Source organism: Alosa alosa, chromosome 20, assembly GCF_017589495.1.
Source record: "Alosa alosa isolate M-15738 ecotype Scorff River chromosome 20, AALO_Geno_1.1, whole genome shotgun sequence".
NCBI classification, from domain to species: Eukaryota; Metazoa; Chordata; class Actinopteri; order Clupeiformes; family Clupeidae; genus Alosa; species Alosa alosa.
Window position 1 is genome coordinate 27,696,815 of NC_063208.1, and position 25,000 is coordinate 27,721,814.

At 44.7% G+C, this 25,000-nt stretch overlaps 1 protein-coding gene across 1 annotated transcript in view; it reads left to right on the forward strand.

Annotated features, from left to right (window-relative positions):
- Window positions 1-25,000, forward strand: part of epb41a (erythrocyte membrane protein band 4.1a) — a 71,662-nt gene that overhangs the window by 15,149 nt on the left and 31,513 nt on the right. The window contains 15 exon segments of the mRNA XM_048229177.1: window positions 2,164-2,398; window positions 2,445-2,613; window positions 6,818-7,129; window positions 8,904-9,008; window positions 13,638-13,680; window positions 13,960-14,035; window positions 14,683-14,800; window positions 14,802-14,902; window positions 15,345-15,433; window positions 17,659-17,810; window positions 18,447-18,544; window positions 18,691-18,866; window positions 21,716-21,862; window positions 21,962-22,180; window positions 22,933-23,379. Of these exon segments, the coding sequence (XP_048085134.1) occupies window positions 2,172-2,398; window positions 2,445-2,613; window positions 6,818-7,129; window positions 8,904-9,008; window positions 13,638-13,680; window positions 13,960-14,035; window positions 14,683-14,800; window positions 14,802-14,902; window positions 15,345-15,433; window positions 17,659-17,810; window positions 18,447-18,544; window positions 18,691-18,866; window positions 21,716-21,862; window positions 21,962-22,180; window positions 22,933-23,379 (2,479 nt within the window). The 5' untranslated portion in view covers window positions 2,164-2,171.

Genomic DNA, 25,000 nt, shown 5'->3' on the forward strand with positions numbered 1-25,000 from the left:
CTGGGAAACACAAGCCCAGCCCTGGCTAAAGAGGATGTGCGCTCTATTGTGTGTGTGTGTGTGTGTGTGTATCAGTGTTTGTGTGTCAGTGACATTTATGCAGGGCCAGCAGAGTCTCTCCACTTGCCCACCCACTCCTGCTGGGCCCTCCCATCTGTATTGGACACACACACACACACACACACACATACACACACACACACAAACACAGACACATAGAGACACACACACACACACACACACACACACACACACACACACACACACACACACACACAGCAATTAGCCATTTCTATGTTTTTCAGGGAGGGTGTGTGTGAGAGAGATAGAGAGAGAAAGAGAGGGTGTGTGTGGTCATACATGCGTGTGTATGCGCATCTCTGAGCTCATTTATTATTGATACCTAATGGAGGAGAGTGTGAGAAAGGTGTTAGTGATGTGATGTGATGCGTGACCTTAAAGCAGCCCTCTCAGTGCTAGTCATTTGAAAACAATATTAACTCATCACTCTCATGATGCTGCACTCTGTACTAACCTTAAGCAATGGAGAGGGACCTCTTGTGAACTTGTGAACTCTTCATGTGACCTTTGATATATGCATGATATTCACAAAGTGCAGTGGAAGGTAGTTCCAGTTGAGCATATTCTGTATATGATGGGAACTGCCACTGACTGTAGACTAGATGGACTAGATTGACTATCTGAAAATCATGTGTTAGAAAGCTGAACCATTAGAGCACTTTCTTTTTATGTGTAAAATACTATGCATCGTCTATGTTGAAGGAAACAGTTGTAATGAACATGACCAGTATTATTACTAGAATTATTCTCAATTGTTTGTCTAAATATAAGTTATTAAGTGGCAGACATAAATGTAAACATATACAGGTGGGTCTCAAATTTTTTTTTTATTTCAAAAAGTGAATCTTTTATATATTCATTATATTTAGAGTGAAATATTTCAAGCCATTTTCTGTTTTAGTAAATGTCGGTTTCCTGAGCCTAGTCTGGTTCAGTAAACACAACCACAATCATGGGAAAGACTTCTGACTTGATAATTGTCCAGAAGGCACTCATTGTAAAGCCGATTCAAGAACTTGGGGGAACATCACAAGGAGTGGACTGAGGCTGGAGTCTGGAGTCATCAAGAGCCACCACGCACAGACGTGTCCAGGGAATGGGCTACAAGTGGCACAGTACTAGTGTCAAGCCACTCCTGAATCAGGACTAAGAAGAGACAGAACTGGACCGTTGCTCAGTGGTCCAAACTCCTCCTTTCACAGAAAAACAAATTTTGCATTTCATTTGGATATCAGGGTCCAATCAAGGTCCCAAGAGTTTGGAGGAAGAGTGAAGAGGCACAGAATCCAAGTTGCTTGAAGTCCAGTTTGATGTTTCCACAGTCAGTGATGATTTGTGGTGCCATGTCATTTGCTGGTGTTGGTCCACTGTGTGTCAATTCCAGAGTCAATGCAGCCTTCTACCAGGATACTTTAGAGCACGTCATGCTTCCATCTGCTGACAAGCTTTATGGAGATGCTGATCTCCTTCTCCAGCAGATCTCAACACCTGACCACAGTGCCAAAACTGCTAGTAACTGGTTTGCTTACCGTGGTATTACTGTGTTTGATTGGCCAGACAACTCGTCTGACCTGAACCCCATAGAGAATCTATCGGATATTGTTAAGAGGAAAATGAGAGACACCAGACCCAACAATAGAGACAACCTTAAGGACGTTATCAAAGCAACCTGGGCTTCCATAACACCTCAGCAGTGCCACAGGCTGATTGGCTCCATACCACGCCAAAATGACGCAAAAGGAGCCCAACCAATATTGAAATGAAATCTTTTAGATTACAGTAGTCAGATGAGTTAATTTCTTTTTTTAAAAGATTGACATTTCAGTATTATAACCTCCAGTACTTCAGATGTGTGCCCTAATCATCAAGATTAAAACAAAAAATGGCTTGACATATTTCACTTTATATCTAATGAATCTAGAGTATATGAAAGATTCACATTTTGAAATAAAAAATGAACTTTTCCATGATATTCTTTTTTTTTTTTTAGACCCACCTGTATAAATAAATATAAACAAATATATTCTATAATAAAATGTTATGAGTATGAGTATTGAGTATTTGTTAATCTTCTCTCCTCAGTGGCGGCCATGACGACAGACGAGGCTGAGAGCCAGCAGAAGAAGGCCAACCAGCAGCAGCAGCAGTCCCAGCGGCCTTCCCAGCAGCCGTCGGACGACCCCCCTGCCTCTGCTGACCCCCCCGCCGTGACCTCGGACCCCCAGGACAGCCCCGCGTCTGGCCCAGCCCCGGGCTCCCCTGCGGCGCCGGTGGCCGGGGGCGAGGAGGAGGTGCAGCTGCGTCCCCGCCAGCGCACGTCGGCGGGCCGCGGCCTCTCGCGCCTCTTCTCGTCCTTCCTGAAGCGGGCTGGCCCAGTGCTTTCGGACGGGCGAGGGGGGCCGACCCAGAGCAGGCCTTGACGCCCGGGCCAGGGCGAGCCAAGAAACCATCGCCCCCCGAGCCCGAAGGCGCAGCGAGGGCCGAGGCGACGCTGCCCTCGACCTGCACTCCCTCAGCAGCGCCGAGAACCAGGTCAGAACCGTAGAACCTCAACGCCACACCTAGTACCAATGCCTAGAGCCAGGACAGAACCACAGAGCCCCCAACACCACATCTAATACCAATACATAGAACCAGGTCAGAACCATACTGTAGAGCCCTAACACCACACCAAATACCAATGCCTAGAACCAGGTCCAAACCATAGAACCGCAACTTCACCTATTACCAATGCCTAGAACCAAGCTTACATTATAATGAAGCATTATCAATGGTCTATGCATATAGACCCTCACCTGAGGAGGGCATCCTATGATGCCGTATCAATGCACATGTAATATTTGATGTGTCAATATAAGTTGTAAGTGGCTGGGAATGATGAGCTTTGAATGAGGAGCCAATGATGAGTGATTCCCCCCTCAACTCCTCAGGCCCCAGGGGTACACTGACCTCCAGCACCTGCACTGTCTTACTGTAACATGCCAGGCTTTCAGCATTTACACTGACCTCCAGCACCTACACTGTCTTACTGTAACATGCCAGGCTTTCAGCATGCACACTGACCTCCAGCACCTACTGTCTTACTCAACATACCCAGCACAGCATGCACACTGACCTCCAGCACCTACTGTCTTACTGCAACATGCCAGGCTTTCAGCATGCACACTGACCTCCAGCACCTACTGTCTTACTGCAACATGCCAGGCTTTCAGCATGCACACTGACCTCCAGCACCTACTGTCTTACTGCAACATGCCAGGCTTTCAGCATGCACACTGACCTCCAGCACCTACTGTCTTACTGCAACATGCCAGCATGCGTGTTTTTGGTGCAGTTTTAGGATGTAATGGTCCCAGCTTGGTGTGAAGGCCGGGTTAGCTGATGCTAATCCTGCTGTTATGTAACTCGCATTTAGACAGAGCAGAGCGTTGAGCAGGGCGTGACTCTTCTCTAGAGGGGCGTGTGTGGACACTCAAGCCTGTTTTTAACGCTCGTACTGCCATCACAGCAGGACATGAGAGCGTCCTGTAGTTTTGGCCCGTTCTATACTGGGCCATGCGGTGTTGTTATTTTATGATGTGTTATGTTCAGTTGTACTGTAATGTTTTATTAAGATAATGCTCATGAGAATGCTGAGCCCCCATGTTCAGGCCCCCAGAGTGTAGCGCTGTAGCTGCCTGGTAGCTCTAGCTGTTGGCTGCAGCAACTCGAGCTAGGTTTTCGGGTTTTCTTCATACCAACAGCACTTGGTGACCTTAAGAAACCAAGATTTATGTGAAAAATCAGCAGAATTCTCCTTTAAGATAGCATTCACAGGTTCAGCATGCCAGGTAAGCATATGTAGCATTTTTAGGTCCTTGGCCAGGGTCCTGAAATGGTGATTGAGTGCAGAAGTTGCTTCGCAAGCAGGAGTCAAAGTCAGGCACGATGTGTGTCTGCAGCCTTACCCTGCCAACGGCAGTGGGCTAATCGCCCATGCATGCATTGAGATAAATGAGGAGTAAATTGCATGCAGGATGTCACACAAGACACGAGAGGTGTGGCAAATTCATCACTCCCCGCCCAAGTCTCCGTTTATAGCTGCTTATATAATGAACGCCATTCGTAACTGACCACCATTTGTACTCGTCATGTGGTCACCAGACCCTTTCATCCAAAGTGACACATCCAGCCGTCGAGCTTTGTCTTCTATCTTTATTTTCACAACACTGATAGTGTCGTTCTCCGTGAGGTTTCGCTGACCCCAACATCTGCCCGCCCCCATCCCGCTCCACTGTGTCTGAGATGGAGCTTGTTCATTACACGCTTGTCCTACATTTCAGGCCTATTTTAGTTTAGGCACCAGTGTTTGCAAATGCCTTGAGAGAACACGGGCTTGTTGAGAGTGGTGCGTATGAATAATTGAAGCGGAGCACTAGATGTCTAGAAGTGAACAGAGTGGTTACTGTAATAACTGCTGCAGGCAGATAGTGGATGGAGACGCTTGTCAGACACTAAGTGTCAGTTTTGAAGTGGGAGAGCTACTGACACTGTGTCTGCACTGTAAATCAAGAGTTATGTTGCCCATAAATAACATTCATGTTCATGTTTACCAAGATGTGGAAATGGTACATTTACTGTAGTTCAGACATTTTTCATCCTCATGTCCTATTTAAAGCAAAGCTGGCTTTGCAAGTGAAGAGACAGTACATTAGTATCAGTATTGCTACTCCCTGGTGTGGAGATATACAGTACATTAGCATCAGTATTGCTACTGACTGGTGTGGAGATATACAGTACATTAGCATCAGTATTGCTACTGACTGGTGTGGAGATATACAGTACATTAGCATCAGTATTGCTACTGACTGGTGTGGAAATATACAGTACAGTGGCATCAGTATTGCTAGTCCCTCCTGTTGTCTGCATGTTTGGCCTAGCAGCTCAGCTTCAGGAGTCTGGAGCTTTATCCCGTGCCCTGTCTGTCTGTGCAGTTCAACACACAAGATTTCATCCTCACGGTCCAACTTCCTCGTCCAGTGCCAAGGAGGCATTAGCAGACTGTACTGTGCTCTTAAAGGTGCAGTTCTTGATGGTGGCAAGGTAGCCTAGAAATCTAGATGCATCCTAGCGGCAGCAAATTACATTTGCTGCCAGGGCTAGTCTAGCAACTCTCCGGTGGCTTGTGAGCTCGAAAAATTAAACTTCTATCAGGCCAATCAAATCATGTATAGAGTCGTTAGGCGGGCTTAACATAATGATTGATGGCAGAGTTGCAACGGTTTGGCTTGAATTCCCTGTTACTTGAAAACAAATAAGATAATGTTGCTGTTGGCGAACAGTGTGACACGAGTTAAGCTTTTATTAAGCTGGCAAAAGTTTGAACTAGCCAACTAGCTCCGCTGGTGGGAAACGCATGGGATTCATAGCGCTGTCCTATTGCGTGCAGAGGGAATTTGAAAGACAACTGATTTTCCCGCCCCTCGGACTGAGCACTGCGAACGGTGAGTGCCCAGACCCTACATTTTAATGTGGGTCTGGCTCGTCAGGCTAGTGGCAAGGTTCAACTCAACAGCCAATCAAACAGCAAATAAATAAATACCCAACCCTTAAGCGTTGATTGGCTGGAATAGCTCCTGGTCTGAACCATTTAGTTTGTTTGCATCCAATTTAACAGAGCAAGTACTGGTGAGTGCACACACAGATAGCTAGAAAACCGTGATGGGAAAATCCCTAAATGCACCTGTCATGACTAACACTACCTCCCTGAATTATGGACTGTGCCTTTAAGCCACTGCACATCCCTGTGTGTGTTTGAGGGGCATTTTACACCAGTTTTGTCCAACTTTTAACAGCTACGTTCCATAGTTTGGTCCTCACGCACCCAGATTGCTCGGCGAGGCTTTTTCTCATGGCGAAGCCTCTGAATTATTCACCCAGAGCAGCGCGCTCCCATGGTGAATCACATCGCCACCGCTGACCTCAATACAAACTTTTATCTCTTCCCCCCTCTCTCTCTCCCTCTCTCTTCCTCTCTCTCTCTCTCCCTCTTTCTTTCTCTCTCTCTTCCTCTCTCTCCTTTTCTTCCCCTCTCTCTCCCTCTCTCCCTCTCTCTCTCTCCCCCCTCTCTCTCTCCCTCTCTCCTCTCTCTCTCTCTCTCTCTCTCTCTCTCTTGTTTTCACTAATTACAGTCACCAATTAGAGTTAATTATTGTCAACGAGCTACCCCCCGCCCCCCACCCCTCCATGTCTGTGTCTTCTCTCTGCCATGGAGCAATATGATTTCAGCCCACAAAAGGGGCACTGTGTCTGGATTCCCTGGCCACCACACAGGACACATACTTCTCTTGGTTCCACTGGGATAGTTAGCAGGCCTCTCACAGGTCCTGCTTGGGTGGTCTGCCGCCGGTTCATTCCATGAAAGTGAAACAAAATGTATGTTGGGGAAAATGTGAATGGGTGAATGGGAATTAGTAGATGAACTGTGTCTGAAGTAGATAGAGACAGATGAATTGAAGAATCTTGGAATGCAAGATTTATTGTAACAACTTTTTTATATATATATATATATATATATATATATATATATATATATATATATATATATATATATATATATATATATAAATTAAAAAGCCCTGTGTCACTAAGGTCAAACTGTATGTCCTGAGTATGAAATTTGGGAAAGAGATGTTAACACTGTACTGTTGCTTGTGTGTGTATGTGTGTGTGTGTGTGTGTGTGTGTGTGTTCACAGCCGGCCCCTGTGGACCAGAAGGAGGACGCTGACTCAGACGAGGAGGGAGGAGGGAAAGGAGAGAAGGCCAAAGCCAAGAGGGAGGTCGGAGAGGCGGAGAAAGAGAAGAAGGAGGCGGAGGAGGGCAAGCCTGACGGAGGAGAGGCGGCGGAGGGAGAGGGAGAGGGAGAGGGGGAGGGGGAGGCCAAAGGAGAAAAGGAGAAGAGCGCAGAGGAGGACGAGGTCAAGCCGGCCAAGGCCCCGCGCCGACCCAGGATCATGCAGTGCAAAGTCACACTGCTGGACGACACTCTCTACGAGTGTGAACTGGATGTAAGAACACAGATGTGGACGTACACACACACACACACACACACACTGTGGTGACCCAGAAATATGCACTACAAAGTCACAGGTCACATTCCTGGACAACGCTCTATATTTTCACGTGTATGCGCACACACACAGACACACCCACACACACAAACCCACACACACACTGTTTTCTGCTGTCCCTGTGCTGACATAACCTACCAGAGCCCATTTGTCCTGATATGAAATGGCTCATAAGAGTGATTGATGTCCCAAGTGAAGGTTGATTTGCCTCTGTGCATAAGAGTAGAGGGCACAGGTCAGGGTGGCCTCACTTGATGCTTTATGCTAATCTGTTTAGCAGGAGTGTTGCATACACATGTGCGCCACAACATATACACCCATTTATGTATAAAAAAACACACACACACACATATACATACACACATACATGCTCTCTCTCATAGACACATACACTCTCTTTTTCTCTCTCTCTCTCTCACACACACACGCACACTTTACATTATTGTCCAGGAGGCATCATTCTAATCTTGCTGTCCCTCCACAGAGAAACGGGTCTGTCCCAAATCCTCTTTATCCATCCGTGCCACACTCATCACTATCATCTTATTTCCTCTCCTGTGGCAACTACATGACCCTGGGCTGCCCTCATGCCCTAGCCTACTGTAGCCAACACACACACACACACACACACACACACACACACACACACACACACACACACACACACACACACATACACACACACACTCACTGATGTACTCTAAAACACACACTGTCATACAATAAGCTCCGAAAATTGAGCCATTCCAGACACTGGTATTACACACACACACACACACACACACATACAGATGTGGACGCGCACACACACACTCACACAGATGTTGCCTTTGTGACTGGGGACCAGAGGCACTTCAGAAAATGTATTTACTGCTTAATGATGAAGTGACTTCGATGAGACACTCTCACACATACACACACACACACACACACACACACATTGTACTATTTTTCACTGTTGCCTTTCAATTACCTTTCAATTACGAATATACACACACACACACACACACACACACACACACACACACACACACACACACACACACACACACACACACACACACACGTCTCCTCATCATTGTGGTCTTTTTAATTAGGGGCTTATTGTGTAGTGGATGTCTAGTGTGTGGTGGTGTGGTGTGTGTGTGTGTATGTCTTTGTGTGTCTAGTGTGTGGTGGTGTGTGTGTGTGTGTGTAAGCGTGTCTAGCGCCACTGAGTGCGTCTCCTCCAGGACCCGAGGGATCCTTCTCCTCTCCTCTCCCCGTGCCAGTGAGCCGCTCCTGGGCCTAATTAACTCCAACGGAGCTGTGGGGTGGAGGGAGTCTGGGATGATCTGGAGTCATCACTTCTGCTTTGCTTTGCTCTTTTTGGGGTCTGGGGCAGGTGGCTGAACTTTTAAGTCGTTCGCTGGTGACTCATTTGTCGCCTGTCCTAGACTGTCTAGTAGAGTTCTCTCTTTCTCTTTCCCTTTTTTCTCTCTTTCTTACATTCTCTCTGTCTCTGTTCCCCCCCTCTCTCTGTCTTTCTCTGTCTCTTTTTTATTCTCTCCCTTTCTTTCTGTGGGCTTTTGTCCCAGGGAGCACACACAACATATACAAAATGTACCATTTACTTATCTGCGGCTGATAAATTCATACATGCAAATTCTGTGTGTGTGTGTGTGTTTGTGTATGTGTGTGTGTGTGTGTGTGTGTGTGTGTGTGTGTGTAGAAACATGCCAAAGGCCAGGAGCTGTTCACAAAAGTGTGTGACCACCTCAACCTGCTGGAAAGAGACTATTATGGTGTGGCTATCTGGGAAACGCCCACTATGAAGGTATTCTAATTCTATTTTGTTCTATTCGTTTGTGTCACATGATGTATCTGTAGCTTTGCGCCCCGCTTAGCCACTCAGTGGTCACAACAGCTGACCGTCTGACAGCTAACAGCTGATAAGCCCCCACAAACTGCTCCCATAAAGTCACAATCGCCTTGTTTCCCTTCCCTTCATGTTCTTTCAATGAGTATAAACCATGGAGTGTATAAAATATGTATAAACACATCTGACATTAAAGAACATTATCCAGATTAATGACAGCTAGCTACTGTATGACACTAAAATGAGTGGTAGCTGTTAGCCACTTAGCTAACAACTCGCTACTACATGTACCTAGTCAGAGTAAACTACCACCAAAATAATATATTTGAATTGTTTTTACATAATGCTTACATTTCCAATGATTAAATATAAATCCTTGGTGGCCAGGTGCCGCACTTTCATGTTTTTGACCCATCCAGCCACAGCATATTGATAAGCATCAGTGGAGAGCCGGGACAGTTGAAACACTTTTTAAAGGACAATTCCGGCGCAAAATGAACCTAGGGATTAATAACACATGTGTAACGAGTTCGACCGTTCACTGGGATTTGTTTTCATGCTAGTCGAATGTGACCAGTTTTATTGCAAACCGCTAATTAGCGTTTAACGCTAGCCTTCGGGGCACACGTACAGTAAAAAGAAATCGCTATTTCTATACCACTAACAAGGCTCAAAATAGCACCACACTTACACAGTATCATAATGAGGGTCTCTACATGTAAACCGAAGCATTGAGAACTTTGTAAGTGTACCTGGCAGTTTATTAAAAAGAAACACATTACCGTTCACGTCTGGTTCACACCCCTCGTGAATATGGCGGCATTCAGAGGCGGACAGAGTACACAGCTTCATTACTTGAGTAAAAGTACAGATACCCTTTGCTAAATTTTACTCAAGTACAAGTAAAAGTACAACAGTCAGATGTCTACTTAAGTAAAAGTACTTGTTTTTAAAAGTACTTGAGTATCAAGAGTACAAGAGTAGCATAGTACATACAGTTATGAAAAATGTTTATGTTAATACCTTGGAGAATGTAAAATGAATTTGAAGTAAAATCATTAAAAGTCATTTTCATCTTTTTACCATGTTGCCAGGGATGGGCAGTATTTCTAATACATGAATTTAAAATACGTATTTCAAATACAAAATACTAAAAACTATCATTAACTTGTTCAGAAAATTGAAATAGTCTGGTGAGGTGGGGCCACAGGTTGGCACATTGCCGGGATGGACCTGCTGCGTCTTCATCCATTGATTCGTCCATGGTTTCGTCTTATCTAAATCTGACCATGGAGTTGACTTTGGCGAAAAGCCAGTATCGGGTACTCACAGTTATGGATAGAAATGTAGTGGAGTAAAGAGTACAATATTTGCCTCTCAAATGTACTTGAGGAAAGTCATGAGTACTCCCCAAAAATGATACTCGAGTAAAGTACAGATCCCTCAAAATTGTACTCAAGTACTGTACTCAAGTAAATGTACTCCGTTACTGTCCGGCTCTGGCGGCATTCTATTTGATAGTGACGTAGGTGGCACCTATGAATAGAGTCCCGAAGTGTGACGTAGCGTTTCCATGACAGCAGAATCACTGAATCTAAACAAACTTTCGAAGTGGCAAAAATAGCATTGAATTTAGACATGTGGCATCATTTATAGCAAATAAAAATAAATATATCCATTTAAACTTGTTTTACCTGCTAGGCAGCAGCTTAGCCACATAACACGGATTCCCTGGCAGGTGTAATAGAAAGAAACAAAATTCCAGTGGATATTTCACGTCTTCTCAAAGACTGGCGGCTGTTAAGAGCGACGTTTTTTGCCAAAAAAATAAAGCCAAAACACGTCCGTGAATTTAAGGATTTTAACCGCATGCTGTGAAGTTACATGCAGTTCTCTTTTACGGAGGAAACCCATGCTAAAATAAAACTCTGTAGTCACGAATTTGATCGTGTTGGTATTAATATATGTTGTAGTATGTGATTCCTACAGTGTAAAAAAATATACTAACGTCTTAGAAACGTTATCATTATTGAAATAGATTAAGAAAGCCACCGCTATGGCGATTTCAATGGTTAGATTGATTTGTTTAGATCCAGTGAAATTGCTGCCTTGGCAACGCTACGTCATGGCTTCGGGACTCTATTATATTATATTCTATTCTGTTCTCTTCTATTCTTTTCTATTCTATTCTATTCTATTGTGCTCTGTTCTAATTCTATTCTGCTCTGCTCTGCTCTATTCTATTCTGCCCTATTCTATTCTGTTCTATTCTATTCTATTCTATTCTATTCTATTCTACCTTATTCTATTCTGTTCTGTTCTGTTCTATTCTGCCCTATTCTATTCTGCTTTATTCTATTCTATTCTATTCTATTATATTCTATTCTGTTCTGTTCTGTTCTGTTCTATTCTATTCTATTCTATTCTGCTCTATTCCAGAGCCATATAAAGGTAACAAGTTGTAACGCATGCACAATGCTCATCTAGGCTATGGATTTAAGTTGCTTAAAAAGGCAGCAAAAGTGGGATATAGTGCAACTGCTTCCCCAAAACAATTCCTCCATATTGTTGGTAACTGTCAGGGAATTTAACCCCAACATATAGATACAAGAACCACAACATGTAGTATGGCTTTGCCCACAAACTCTGGTACCAAGAGGAGAGCCTGCTAATGTAAGGAAGAATTCCTCACACCATCAGTCTCTGACTCTGCAGCCCAAAAGCTGTGTCTTTTATTGTACAGATGCACACAGAAAATAGGAAGCAAGACATAGCGACTTCATTGTGACATACTCTTATCTCACCCACACACACACACAGACAGCGTGCAGGTCTGTCTAGATGCACACTTAACTTGTACTCTCTGTTCTTAGAACTCAGCACAACAACATTTAACTTGAACTCTCTGTTCTTAGAACTCAGCACAACAATATTTCTGCTTACACAAATGGTTACAATGATAATTTAAAACAGGGTTCTCAAGTCTTGCGCAATGGGCTCACACGCCACACCTTGCATTTCTCACGCAGAAATATTACTAGGGATGTCAAGGTATCTGCATAATTAGTAGCCTAGAGGAGACGCAGGGATACAAGAGGATTTCTCGCAGGGTTCAGAACTAGCGCACCACTCACCAGACATAAGACAGATAAATAGCCACCGACATCCAATCAAAAAATAGGCTATTCGTTGTATCCGGGTAAAATTCCAAAATAGCACATTCCCTCCCTACAACCACGTTATGCTTGTGTGGGGTTACACGTTTAAGATTTCAAAACTGTACCATTCTTTTTATTCAGAAATTCAACTGTCTGTCATTTGGTAAACCATTATGGCACTTTACAGGGTGTGTAAATCAAGCCTTTTCCCGAGCGTTTGGCCTATCCTACTTTAAGGCAAAATTATTTCTTATCTATAAACTAAACTAAACTGTCGGTCATTAAGAAAACATATTGATTGTGTCATTATAGCTTTGTGTAACCCAGACATCAGCAACGTTCATTTTACACGACCAATCACTCACCGTGGCTGCCTGCACTTTCCCTGTCGTCCGCGGCTGCAACTTTCGCGACTCGTTTGTGCTTTTTTAGCCCGTGTTCATCAGGTCCCGGACACCGCCTGAGCCTCCATGGACCATGTCAACAATGAATGAAAATTGGCTTATTATTAACGAGTGTTATCAATTTGAGCGAGTGCTACACATACATTTTTTTCTAAAGATACAGGACTGCTGCAGACAATGACCTGCCAACCACCATAATGTAATAGCAACCCAAGATAATGAACTCGCTGTCCAAAAAAAAATGGTCTCGGCATGCACATGCTTAGTCCAATGGTATAGTGACAATATAGGCTATTCAAGTGAATAAGCAATAGCCTAATAAATAAAATATTTGTCTCACTCAGTACATATACATCTCGTAAATTGGTAAGCCACAGAATATCCCAGCGTCACGATTATTATATTTCAAGATTCCAATTATCCCACGTAAATATGAAAAGTTATTTCTACTGACATGCTTCCTGGTGACATAAAAACACAAATGTTTTTTCTTGATAAGGCTGACATAAGAGACATAGGCTATGCATTATACTTTCCAAGATGGGTACAAATCCCTGACTGTCCTGAAAAATAAACAAAAACAAGATATAGGATGTATAGATTACAATGACAAATTCAAGGTCTCAAAGGGTTAATGCTTCTTTCCAATTTTATTTTTAATTAGTGAGTGTAGTCTATTCTATTCTATTCTATTCTATTCTATTCTGCTCTATTCTATTCTATTCTATTCTATTCTATTCTATTCTATTCTGCTCTATTCTATTCTATTCTATTCTATTCTATTCTATTCTGCTCTATTCTATTCTATTCTGCTTTATTCTCTATTCTATTGAATTATTTTCTGCCACTGTTTATTTCTGTTCTCTACTTTTCATACATACTATGTAATTAGTGTACTATACATGCATGTTGTGCAGTGAAATGTACTGAGCATGCCATAGGAATACAGCATGACATAAAATACCTGCTTATTGTATGCAGTGTGACATAAAAGATCTGCTTAAGGTATACATTTTGCCTTACAGACCTGGCTGGACTTCACCAAGGAGATTCGGAGGCAGGTGCCAGGTGAGTGAGATTCTATCTTGTTGGTGAGATTATACAGCCTGCTTATAATGTTCTTGTCAGTGGAAGTGTGTGTTTTTCCACATTGCATTGTGATTGTATTATATATTGAGCAGGTGTTTTGAGTTTTCTTTTAATGTATATTACAAACTTGATCAGAGGTCCAATATACACATAAATAACAAACAAACAAACAAACAATAAGCATTGTGAATGTGTATGTGTTTGTGTTTGTGTGTGTGTGTGTGTGTGTGTGTGTGTGTGTGTGTGTGTGTGTATCAGGGACCGACTATGACTTCACCTTCAATGTGAAGTTCTACCCCCCCGATCCTGCCCAGCTATCTGAAGACATCACAAGGTGGTGTTCACCTCCAGAGTCTGAGCATGAGCCTTTCTTCACTTTAACTAGCTCATTCACTCTCTTTCTTTCTCTTTGCTAGAACTGTCTTTTTCTGTGTGCTCCATGTCCGTCTTTTTTATGCATGTCTCCATCTCCATAATTCCATTTCTCTTCTCTCTCTCTCTCTCTCCTCTCTCTCTCTCTCTCTCTCTCTCTCTCTCTCTCTCTCTCTCTCTCTCTCTCTCTCTCTCTCTCTCTCCCTCTCTCTCATACCTCATCTTTCTCTAATCCTGCCCCGTCAGGTTGTTGACTTCATTAGTGAAATGAAACCCCCTTAACCCCCTGCTGTGGCTTCTCCAAACCCGCATGCACACACACACACACACACACCTTCACACCTTCACATAGACATTCATGTGACGTTCATCGCTCATGCACACACATCCACATATCACACATACAAGCACACATGCACATACATACATACACACCTTCATACACACACTTACATAGACAACCAATTTCATTTTTATTTCTGCTTGTAGCTTTATCGATCCCTTCTCTTCCTCTCTCTTCCCTCTCTCTCTCTCTCTCGCTCTCTCTCTTCCTCTCTGACCTATGGATATGCCCTTTGAACTTTGACCCCTGACCTCCCTCCCCTCCAGGTACTTCCTGTGTCTGCAGCTGCGTAAGGACATCCAGGCGAGCCGGCTGCCGTGCTCGTTTGTGACGCTGGCACTGCTGGGCTCGTACGCGCTGCAGTCGGAGCTGGGCGAGTACGACGCCCGAGGTGCACGCGCCCGACTACGCCAAGGACCTCAAGCTGGCGCCCGGCCAGAGCAAGGAGCTGGAGGAGAAGATCATGGAGCTGCACCGCACCTACAGGTCAGAGGGACAGGGACAGACACACACACATTTACACAAACATACACACACACACACACACACACACACATTTATACAAACATACACTCACACTCACACACACACACACATTTACACACACCACATGTACACAAACATACACTCTCACACACACACACACATTTACACAAACATACAATCTCACACACACACACACACACACACACACACACACACACACACACACACATTTACACACACATACACACACACACACACATTTACACAAACATACAATCTCACACACACACACACACACACACACACACACACACACACACACACACACACACACACACACACATTTACACAAACATACACTCTCATACAGACATACACACACACACACACTCTCATGCGAAGCAAAGCTCTCATGCTAATGAGCCCCACTGTGTCCCCACAGGTCCATGAGTCCGGCCCAGGCTGATATGATGTTCCTGGAGAACGCCAAGAAGCTCTCCATGTACGGGGTGGACCTGCACCAGGCTAAGGGTGTGTGTGTGTGTGTGTTTGTGTTTTGTAGTAGTAGCGCAAGTAGTTGTAGTAGTTGAAGAATTCATTTTAAATGAATATGCAAACCAACTCTCTTGCTGGCATATGAATGTGTTTTTTAATACAGTTATTTGATCATTATTGATATTCATTTTGTACTGAACTCCATCCCACATGCATTGATTTCAGCTGTGTCCTGAGCTTGTTTACATCCTGACTTCTTACCTCTTTCCTGTCGAGTCCATCAGCTGGGTGTGCGTGTGTGTGTGTGTGTGTGGGTGTGTGTGTGTGTGTGTGGTATCAGTGCATCAGCTGTGTGTGTGTGTGTGTGTGTGTGTGTATCAGTGCATCAGCTGGGTGTGTGTGTGTGGTATCAGTGCATTAGCGCCGCTGTGCTAGAGGGCGCCTGCAATGTCACAGTGCGGCCGCTAATTCATAAATAGGGACACAGAGGAGCCTGTAGTGTGCTGTGCAACAGGGCCGGCTGCCTGCTCTGACCTGATATATTCATGACCTCTGAACTACCACACATGCACACAGTCTCTCACACACACACACACACAGACACACACAGCTGACCTGTGTGTGTGTGGTAATGTGCATGCTCCCACCCAGATTATGTTCAGTGTCAGGTGATCGCACTGTAAGCGCTCTGTGATGGGGCAATGGGTGTAGTCAGTGTGTACGTGAGCGAGAACACGCGAGAGCACCAGAGCTCATCAGGCTCCACTCCCGCTAGCTCTCCATCCCTCCCTGGCACTGTGCCGTGTGTGTTTTTATCTCTGAAAGGTGTGTGTGTGTTTGTGTGTGTGTGTGTGTGTGTGTGTGTGTGTGTGTGTGTGAGGCTCATGGTTTTCCAAAAAGGATCCACACATGTGCCACGCAGATTTTAGTTGCAGAACCAGGTCAATCTAAATGCATCCAACTAGGGATTTGAATGAAATATGGAATTTATCAGGTTTAGAAGTAAGTTAGGTTTGTGATGACCCCTAGTGGAGAGTCCCTTTCACTGCAGTCATTTAATTCCAGTGGAACCTTACTGTCTTACTGTTGTTCCGGTTTTTCTCAGTCGCTTGGTGCATTGTTTCTCAAAACAATTAGTGCAAACTGCAGTGCATAGTGGATAACCTTATCTTGCTCAAAATGCTTAGTTTATACCTCAAAAGCAAATATGTATGCTAATAAAACGGTCAGTGCAATCAAAATGACAAGACATGATGCCATTGTTTATGTCAAGATAGATGAACTGTTTTGTCTTGTTGTCAATGTGACTCTGTAAGTATTTTCTAATGAGCAATGCGCAAGGCAGAACTATTTTCTATTTCAGAAACAAAGTTGCACATTAATGTGTGTGGAGGGGGGTTGATTGCAAAAAAAAAAAATGCAGTTTTTACTGTTGACAGTCAGACATTGTGACAGCAATGTGCAAATGAAAAATGACCAATATACCGTAAAATACCCCTTGGTCGCATCTCAAGTCAAGTCAAGTCACTTATATAGCACATTTAAAAACAACAGGAGTTGACCCAAAGTGCTTTACATGGCAATGAGAGGTTAGGCAACAGTTGAAACATAAAAAGGGGCCCAGGGATATACAGGTCTGACTAAAAAAAAAAATGTATAAAAAAGTAAAGAAAAATAATATTACTATATATATATATCTTTCTATACATCTCAACGTTCCTGTCTGTCAGGTTACATATATTTATATATGCTAGACAGACTATGACATCTAGTTATGACAACTAGTTCAACACATTTGCATGTAATGACACAAGCAATATGCGATAAATAAGGCCAATTTGTTTTATGGGGTAGGACTATTCAGCAGGGAACCAGTATAGTGCATTTTGACCAACATAAAGACATTTGTACAAAATCAGTTGCATAGATGTACGAAAGCATTGCTATTTGTTCAAGATGGGGAGAAACTGCTTCAATGATGTACACAAGTGATAAGATGATATGGAGTTTGAACAAACAGTTTTGAGAATTACCATTCTGATCTGAGAAATGAGCCAAAGCAACTGAGAAAAACTGTATTAGATGTAGATTCAAGGTCACAGATTTAGACTCCAGATTTAGACACCATAAGCAGAGAGAACTGAAATGAAAGTAGGACTGTAACGTAATGGCAGATCATCAGTCATGTTAGTTCATCATGCACCCCCCCTCTCTCTCTCCCTCTGTCTGTCTCTCTCTCGTGTGTGTGTGTGTGCTGTAGGATCTGGACGGGGTGGACATCATGCTGGGCGTGTGCTCCAGTGGTCTGATGGTGTATAAGGACAAGCTGCGGATCAACCGCTTCCCCTGGCCCAAGGTGCTCAAGGTCTCCTACAAACGCAGCAGCTTCTTCATCAAGATACGCCCCTCAGAGGTACACACACACATACACACACACACACACACACACACATATATATACACACTTCACTCATTGAAATTGACACAATTTCACATATGAAATTCAGATGTGCACACACATACACATGTTTCAAAACAGCAAAAAAACATGTGTATCTTTAACCACACAGCTACATACACCCCAAACATACACTTTGAGATACAAACCCACACATGCACACTGATACACAAAATACAGCAGTGTTTTGAATAGACTCTTAGCTATGCACACACACACACACACACACACACACACACACACACACACACACACTTACCCAGTAGGTACAGTATGAACTGTTAGTGAACTCTCCCTAGTTTTCTCAGTATGCTCTCATTACTGTGCTTTATGAAACACTCTCTTTTATTAGTGTGTGTGTGTGTGTGTGTGTGTGTGTGTGTGTGCATATGGATTTGTTTTTTTGCTTGGTGAATCACTTGGGTTCAAGTTCAGGACAGGTATGTGTGTGTGTGTGTTTCTGTGTCTGTTGCTGTGGTTACTGACGTTACCGATGCACTGATGTAAATCTGAACTAGAAGTATGTGACCATTTTCATCCCATTGTGTATATTTGTGTGTGTGTGTGTGTGTGTGTGTGTGTGTGTGTGTGCTGGAGCACTATGAGAGCGCCATCGGCTTCAAGCTGCCCAACTACAAAGCCGCCAAGAAACTGTGGAAAGTGTGTGTGGAGCACCACACCTTCTTCAGGTGAGACCACTACACACCTGGAGTGACCTGAGGACACCAAACATCATCACTCTAGCTATTAGTAATAGTTAATACATTTAGTAACACATTAAATATAAACACCGCTTTCTATGTGTGTGTGTGTTTGTATGTGTGTCCGTCTGTAGGCTGACCTCCACAGAAGCGGCCACCACCCCAAGGAAGTTCCTGGCTCTGGGTTCTAAGTTCCGCTACAGTGGACGCACCCAGGCCCAGACGCGCCAGGCCAGTTCCATGATCGACCGCCCCGCGCCCGCCTTCCAACGCTCGTCTAGCAAGAGGGCCTCCCGCAGCCTCGATGGAGGTGTGTGTTTGACTGCTGGATCAGATGGTGTGTGTGTGTGTGTGTGTGTGTGTGTGTGTGTGTGTGTGTGTTTGTATGTGTATCTTTGCAAGAACATGTCCATTACTGTGTGAGTGATTGTGGTCCAGTGGCCAGTGTTGTGTTGATAGTGTGTGAGTGATTGTGGTCCAGTGGCCGGTGTTGTGTTGTGTTGTGTTGTATGGGTCCTGCTGGCCTGTGCAACTGGGTGAATGGCTCTCCTCACTAATGCCCTCAGGGCTGTTCTTAGAGTGGACTCTTTCATCAAGCAGCACTATCCCAGGATCTGGCTTCCCCTCCTGCTCATTCTCTGCCTTTATACTTTTTCATCTTGTCTCTTTGCTGTCTTTCTCTCACTCTGGCTTTCTATCTCTTTCTCTCTCTCTCTCTCTCTCTCATCCCTCTCTCTCTCTCTGTGAAGCCGTGGCTCCCTCTGGGAATAGCTCACCCTGTTATGTAACGCGTCCTGAAAACATCTGCTTTCATTTGGCCGGTCAACAGAAGGTGCCTGCCCGCCTGTCTGGGCATCTTCCTGCTGTGACCTAAACCTATACTGTCTATCCCAGACAGTTTTTCTGGGATTTCTTGGGAGTGTCTGAAGTTGCTTTGAGACACTTTTTGATGGGGCTATGCGTGCGTGCATGTGTGCGTTTGTTCATGTGTGCATGCGTGAGAGAGAGACAGAGAGAGAGAGAGAAAGAGAGAAAGAAAGAATGTACATGCGCATCTCAGCATCTGGGTGCAGAAGTGTTTAATCCATGCGGCTCTGCTGTCATGACGACAGGACAGGCCTCCAGCTGTGCTCTTACACTTGCTGGTCCCACTGCAGGAGCTGACTCCAGATCAGCAGGTAGCTCGAAACGCTCAAAGAGCTCACACAAGGCTTTGGCTCATTTCCCGTCTCTCCTCTTTGATTTCTCTCTACCCAAGTGTCTCTCTGAGATGAGAGCAGTGTTCACTCTTCAGTGACATCCTGAACTAGCTATCTGTTTCCTCTTGGTTGCTCCCATAATTCTTTTAATGGTGGCACAGGTTCCCAGTCACAGTTGTGGAAGATGAGGCTGCCACCTTTTCTGCCTATGGGTACCTTGTGAAGATTCTATTTTGAAGATTCAGTATGCACTAATGCTGGTTAAAAAATCTTAATACCCAACCGTTATTGGTATTGGTACAAGCGGCTAGGGTTGGGAACCAAACATCGAAATGACACAAATCTATTCAGAAAATATATATTTTTTTAAATGTAATTTGGTTCTGCCAAAGTTATGTATATCAGTAAGTACACTGTACTTAGAACACTTTATAGGTACTTGATCTTGATTGCAGTTGCCACTAACACATAAAGCATAGAGTTCTTCTGAGCAGGCAGGTCCCCTGTGGCGGTTGGTGTGACTCGGTGTGGCCACTGTCAACAGTGTGTGCCGTGAGGTTTTCAGTCTTTATGAAAGGCTAATGATTCGATGGAGGCCTGTTAATTGCATAAGTATGCTTGGTTAGACGACATTACTGAATCAGATGCATATTGCTCCAAATGTTCTGTTTCTCTCATGTAATGGCAGTCAGGCATGAGAGCTGAGCTGAAATGTTGAGAGAGAGAGAGAGAGAGGGAGAGAGAGAGAGAGAGAGGGAGGGAGAGAGAGGGGGGAGAAGGATTCACCACAGAGCAATACCAAAGCAAACTCAAGTGTTTACTTAATATCTGCAGTTATTTATAGTCAGCAAACAACATAAGAGTAACTTCTCTGGGGAGTGTTTGGACTAAACCAAGCTGGACGAAACCAAGCAAGAGTTACTACCAAATTAATTACTGGGAATAAACAAGGCCAACACATTATGAGGAAATGTGTTTAAAACTGTTTACCCCGTTTTTGATTACAGTGTAACATTTTAGACAGATTTACAGTGTGGCTTGTAAGGGAGGGAGGGCGGGTGTGTCTGTGTGTGTGTGTGTGTGTGTGTGTGTGTGTGTGTGTGTGAGTTTTCCACTGGCCTCACTTCATTTTAAATCCTCATTAACCCTGACATGTCCCTGAACCCATCACCCACAGTACTCTCCCCATCCAGAGGAGGACGTTCCTCTTCACAGAGCTGCAGTTGATCTCCCTGGTGATAGTCATCACACACTGAACGCTGTAGAGTTATTTGTGAGGAAAGCTGTCCATGGCTCTCTGTTGAACCATGAAGAGAGAAGAAACCGCTTGGTCAGCTGAAATGAATGGTATATGCAGAAGACTGAATGATTTGTGACAGACAGAGAAAAAGAATGAAACAAAGAGAGAGAGAGAGAGAGAGAGAGAGAGAGAGAGAGAGAGAGAGAGAGAGAGAGGTTAGTTTTTCACACTGTCTCTTTCTCTCTTTCCTCCTCCTTCTGCTCATCTCTGTCTCTACTCTCCAAAGACAAACACACTCCAGCCCTGTAGTCTGGTCAGGACCTCTGATATGTCAAGTAGGGTCAACACTTTTCCTCCTTGCTCACTGCAAGACACTGCATGGTTTGTCTCGACTGAACTCCATTACGGGTCACTCTTAACAACACACTCTGGTGGAGTAGTAACCTGTGCTCCATGTAAGAGCCCGTTTGTACTTGTCTGACCTGTACTTAGAGAGGGGACCAAAAACAAGGCCCAGCAGGTTTTGCAATTCACAGTGAACACTCATGTATATGAATTCCCAGTTGTTTTTGGGAGGTGCTTTGAACCCTCTGCTTTGCTGGTTATGGATAGAGTTTCTTTGCAAGTATATATATTTAATGTGGGTTTTCATTTGTGTTTTTTGTGGTTTATTCCATAAAGGGTATGTTTAATATCTTATTCCCCCGTCCTGTAAAAAAGAGAACGTTCCTGCCAAAAGGAGGATGCATGCAGTGAGGTTCAGGAGCCTTGATGATGATGGCGGTGACAAGGACGTTTGGTTTGTTCTGTTGGACCGCGTTTCCCACGATGCCCCGGTGCCGACTCCAGCAGCTGCCCGACTTGAGAGTAAGCGGCCGCCATCGCGAGCCAGAAAGTCAACAAGCCATGAGATGAGGGATTGGGTTAGTAATGGCTTCTGACAGCTTCTACCTCTGCGTGCCACAGTAACGTCTCCCCCTAACGCGGGGCCGTCGGCTGGGCAACTAACAGAACGGACGGAAGAGAGAAGGGAGGGGAGGAGGACGGTGGTGATTAAGAAGGACGAAGAGAAGGAGGAGGAGGAGGAGGAGAAGTTTCCAGAAGAAGTGCCACAGATGGCGGGAGATGACTGGTTTGTGCTCCTGGATCGTGCAGCGTCTGTGTCTTACAGCTGGGGGAAATCAGGTACCCCCCCCAAAATATGCCTCTGCTTAGGTAGCAGGTTAGGCCCTGGTCACTGCCTGCTGAGGACCTTGTCCTGTCCAGTGTGACCTGCTACCTCCACTTTGTCACAGCTTTTACTGCTCAGCACGAGTCAATCTAACAGCGTGTAGCTCACTCCTGCCCCCTGCTGGTAACTGCTTTGAGCAGAGCCACTGACAACACTCACCAGCATCTGTGTGAAGCACTGATCCCAACCCGCAGCCATTTCACACTCTCTCTTCCACATACAGGACCTTGCCCTCGTGAGGTCCTCCACTGCACCAGCACCTGGCCCATAATGCTTTGCTTTATGCTGTATGCTGCCTATCTTCATGGCTATCTGTGGCTATCTTGTGTCTCATTTTGATTTGGGTGTCTCTGGCTTGCACTCTCCCTCCCACACAGGCCTCTTTCAAAGCTTGTGCTGATGTGTTGAGGTGTCCCATAGAGCACCCTCTAGTGGTGGTGTTGGGAAGGAGATTAAGTAAAGTCCTAATGCTCTGTGATTAGACATTACTTAAGTGCTTGGATGCTTTTCAGTTGAAAATGGACAAAACTGACCTGTATATTTACTGTATTATAATAATTGCTGCATGAAGGATGCTGTGCACTGGCAATGTTTTAATATTTCATATTTCTTTATCAGTTTCCACATTCAGCCGTCTGCATTTTATCTTCATGAGTTCAACATCTTGTAAGATTTTTTCACTTTATCCTCACTTTTTCTCAAAAAGCAGTACCTCTTGCAGCAAGGGTGGCTTTTTCAAAGAGGTCAAAGGTCATTTGGAAGACCTTAACAACCACTGAGAATGAGGGTGGCTCCCTGGTCCCTGGCTCGTTGGATGACCTCCTGTCCCGCGCCACAAAAGACCTCCTTCTCACCCAGCAGAGCATGGAGCAGCTTCAGCGCCAGTGGCTGGCCGCAGGCACAGGCCTTGGACCGAACCGGGCCTTGAGCCAAACCCCCCAAAACCCTCTCCAGGCCCGGCGGTTGGCCATGTTGGAGCAGGAGGCCCTGGAGCTCCAGAGGGGGCTGGAGATCGCCGGGCGCCAGGCCAGGGAGGAGGCTCTCTCTCTGGGCAGGAGGTTGAGGGCACTCCTGGAGCCTTTAGGGGAAGACCAGGACCTCTGGTTCCTCTTGCTGGAGAAGGATACTCTCAAGGGCGTTGGTTTCTCCACAGGTAGCGTTGCGATGATCACAGCGGGCAGAGAAAGTGCTTTCATATGGCTGGACTCACAACAGTGTCACCAGTGCAAGAACTCTTAATCGGCTTCTAACACACAACTGGCTTTTTGGTGCCTCTTTCGCTCAGGAGCACTCCAGTGTGTCCACACATAGGTAGTTAGCTATGAGGGCTGCGGTCGACAGTGAAAGTGCTTTCAGATGGCTCGACTTAACTGCCCAAACAATTACCATCAACAGTGTAAAGAGAACATGAGCCTTTAATCAGCTTCTAACAAACAAGTGGCTTTTTGGTGCCTTTCTGCAATAATCCAGTGTCCACAGATCAAATGCAAGTGTAAAGAGAACATGAGCCTTTAATCAGCTTCTAACAAACAAGTGGCTTTTTGGTGCCTTTCTGCAAAATCCAGTGTCTCCACAGATAGGATTGCGATGAATGCAAGTGGCAGAGAAAGTGCTTTCAGATGGCTGGACTCACAACAGTGTCACCAGTGCAAGAACTCTTAATCGGCTTCTAACACACAACTGGCTTTTGGTGCCTTTCTGCAATAATCCAGTGTCTCCACAGATAGGATTGCGATGAATGCAAGTGGCAGAGAAAGTGCTTTCAGATGGCTCGACTTAACTGCCCAAACAATTACCATCAACAGTGTAAAGAGAACATGAGCCTTTAATCAGCTTCTAACAAACAAGTGGCTTTTGGTGCCTTTCTGCAATAATCCAGTGTCTCCACAGATAGGATTGCGATGAATGCAAGTGGCAGAGAAAGTGCTTTCAGATGGCTCGACTTAACTGCCCAAACAATTACCATCAACAGTGTAAAGAGAACATGAGCCTTTAATCAGCTTCTAACAAACAAGTGGCTTTTGGTGCCTTTCTGCAATAATCCAGTGTCTCCACAGATAGGATTGCGATGAATGCAAGTGGCAGAGAAAGTGCTTTCAGATGGCTCGACTTAACTGCCCAAACAATTACCATCAACAGTGTAAAGAGAACATGAGCCTTTAATCAGCTTCTAACAAACAAGTGGCTTTTGGTGCCTTTCTGCAATAATCCAGTGTCTCCACAGATAGGATTGCGATGAATGCAAGTGGCAGAGAAAGTGCTTTCAGATGGCTCGACTTAACTGCCCAAACAATTACCATCAACAGTGTAAAGAGAACATGAGCCTTTAATCAGCTTCTAACAAACAAGTGGCTTTTGGTGCCTTTCTGCAATAATCCAGTGTCTCCACAGATAGGATTGCGATGAATGCAAGTGGCAGAGAAAGTGCTTTCAGATGGCTCGACTTAACTGCCCAAACAATTACCATCAACAGTGTAAAGAGAACATGAGCCTTTAATCAGCTTCTAACAAACAAGTGGCTTTTGGTGCCTTTCTGCAATAATCCAGTGTCTCCACAGATGGGATTGCGATGAATGCAGAGTGGCCCAGAGAAAGTGCTTTCAGATGGCTCGACTTAACTGCCCAAACAATTACCATCAACAGTGTAAAGAGAACATGAGCCTTTAATCAGCTTCTAACAAACAAGTGGCTTTTTGGTGCCTTTCTGCAATAATCCAGTGTCTCCACAGATAGGATTGCGATGAATGCAAGTGGCAGAGAAAGTGCTTTCATAT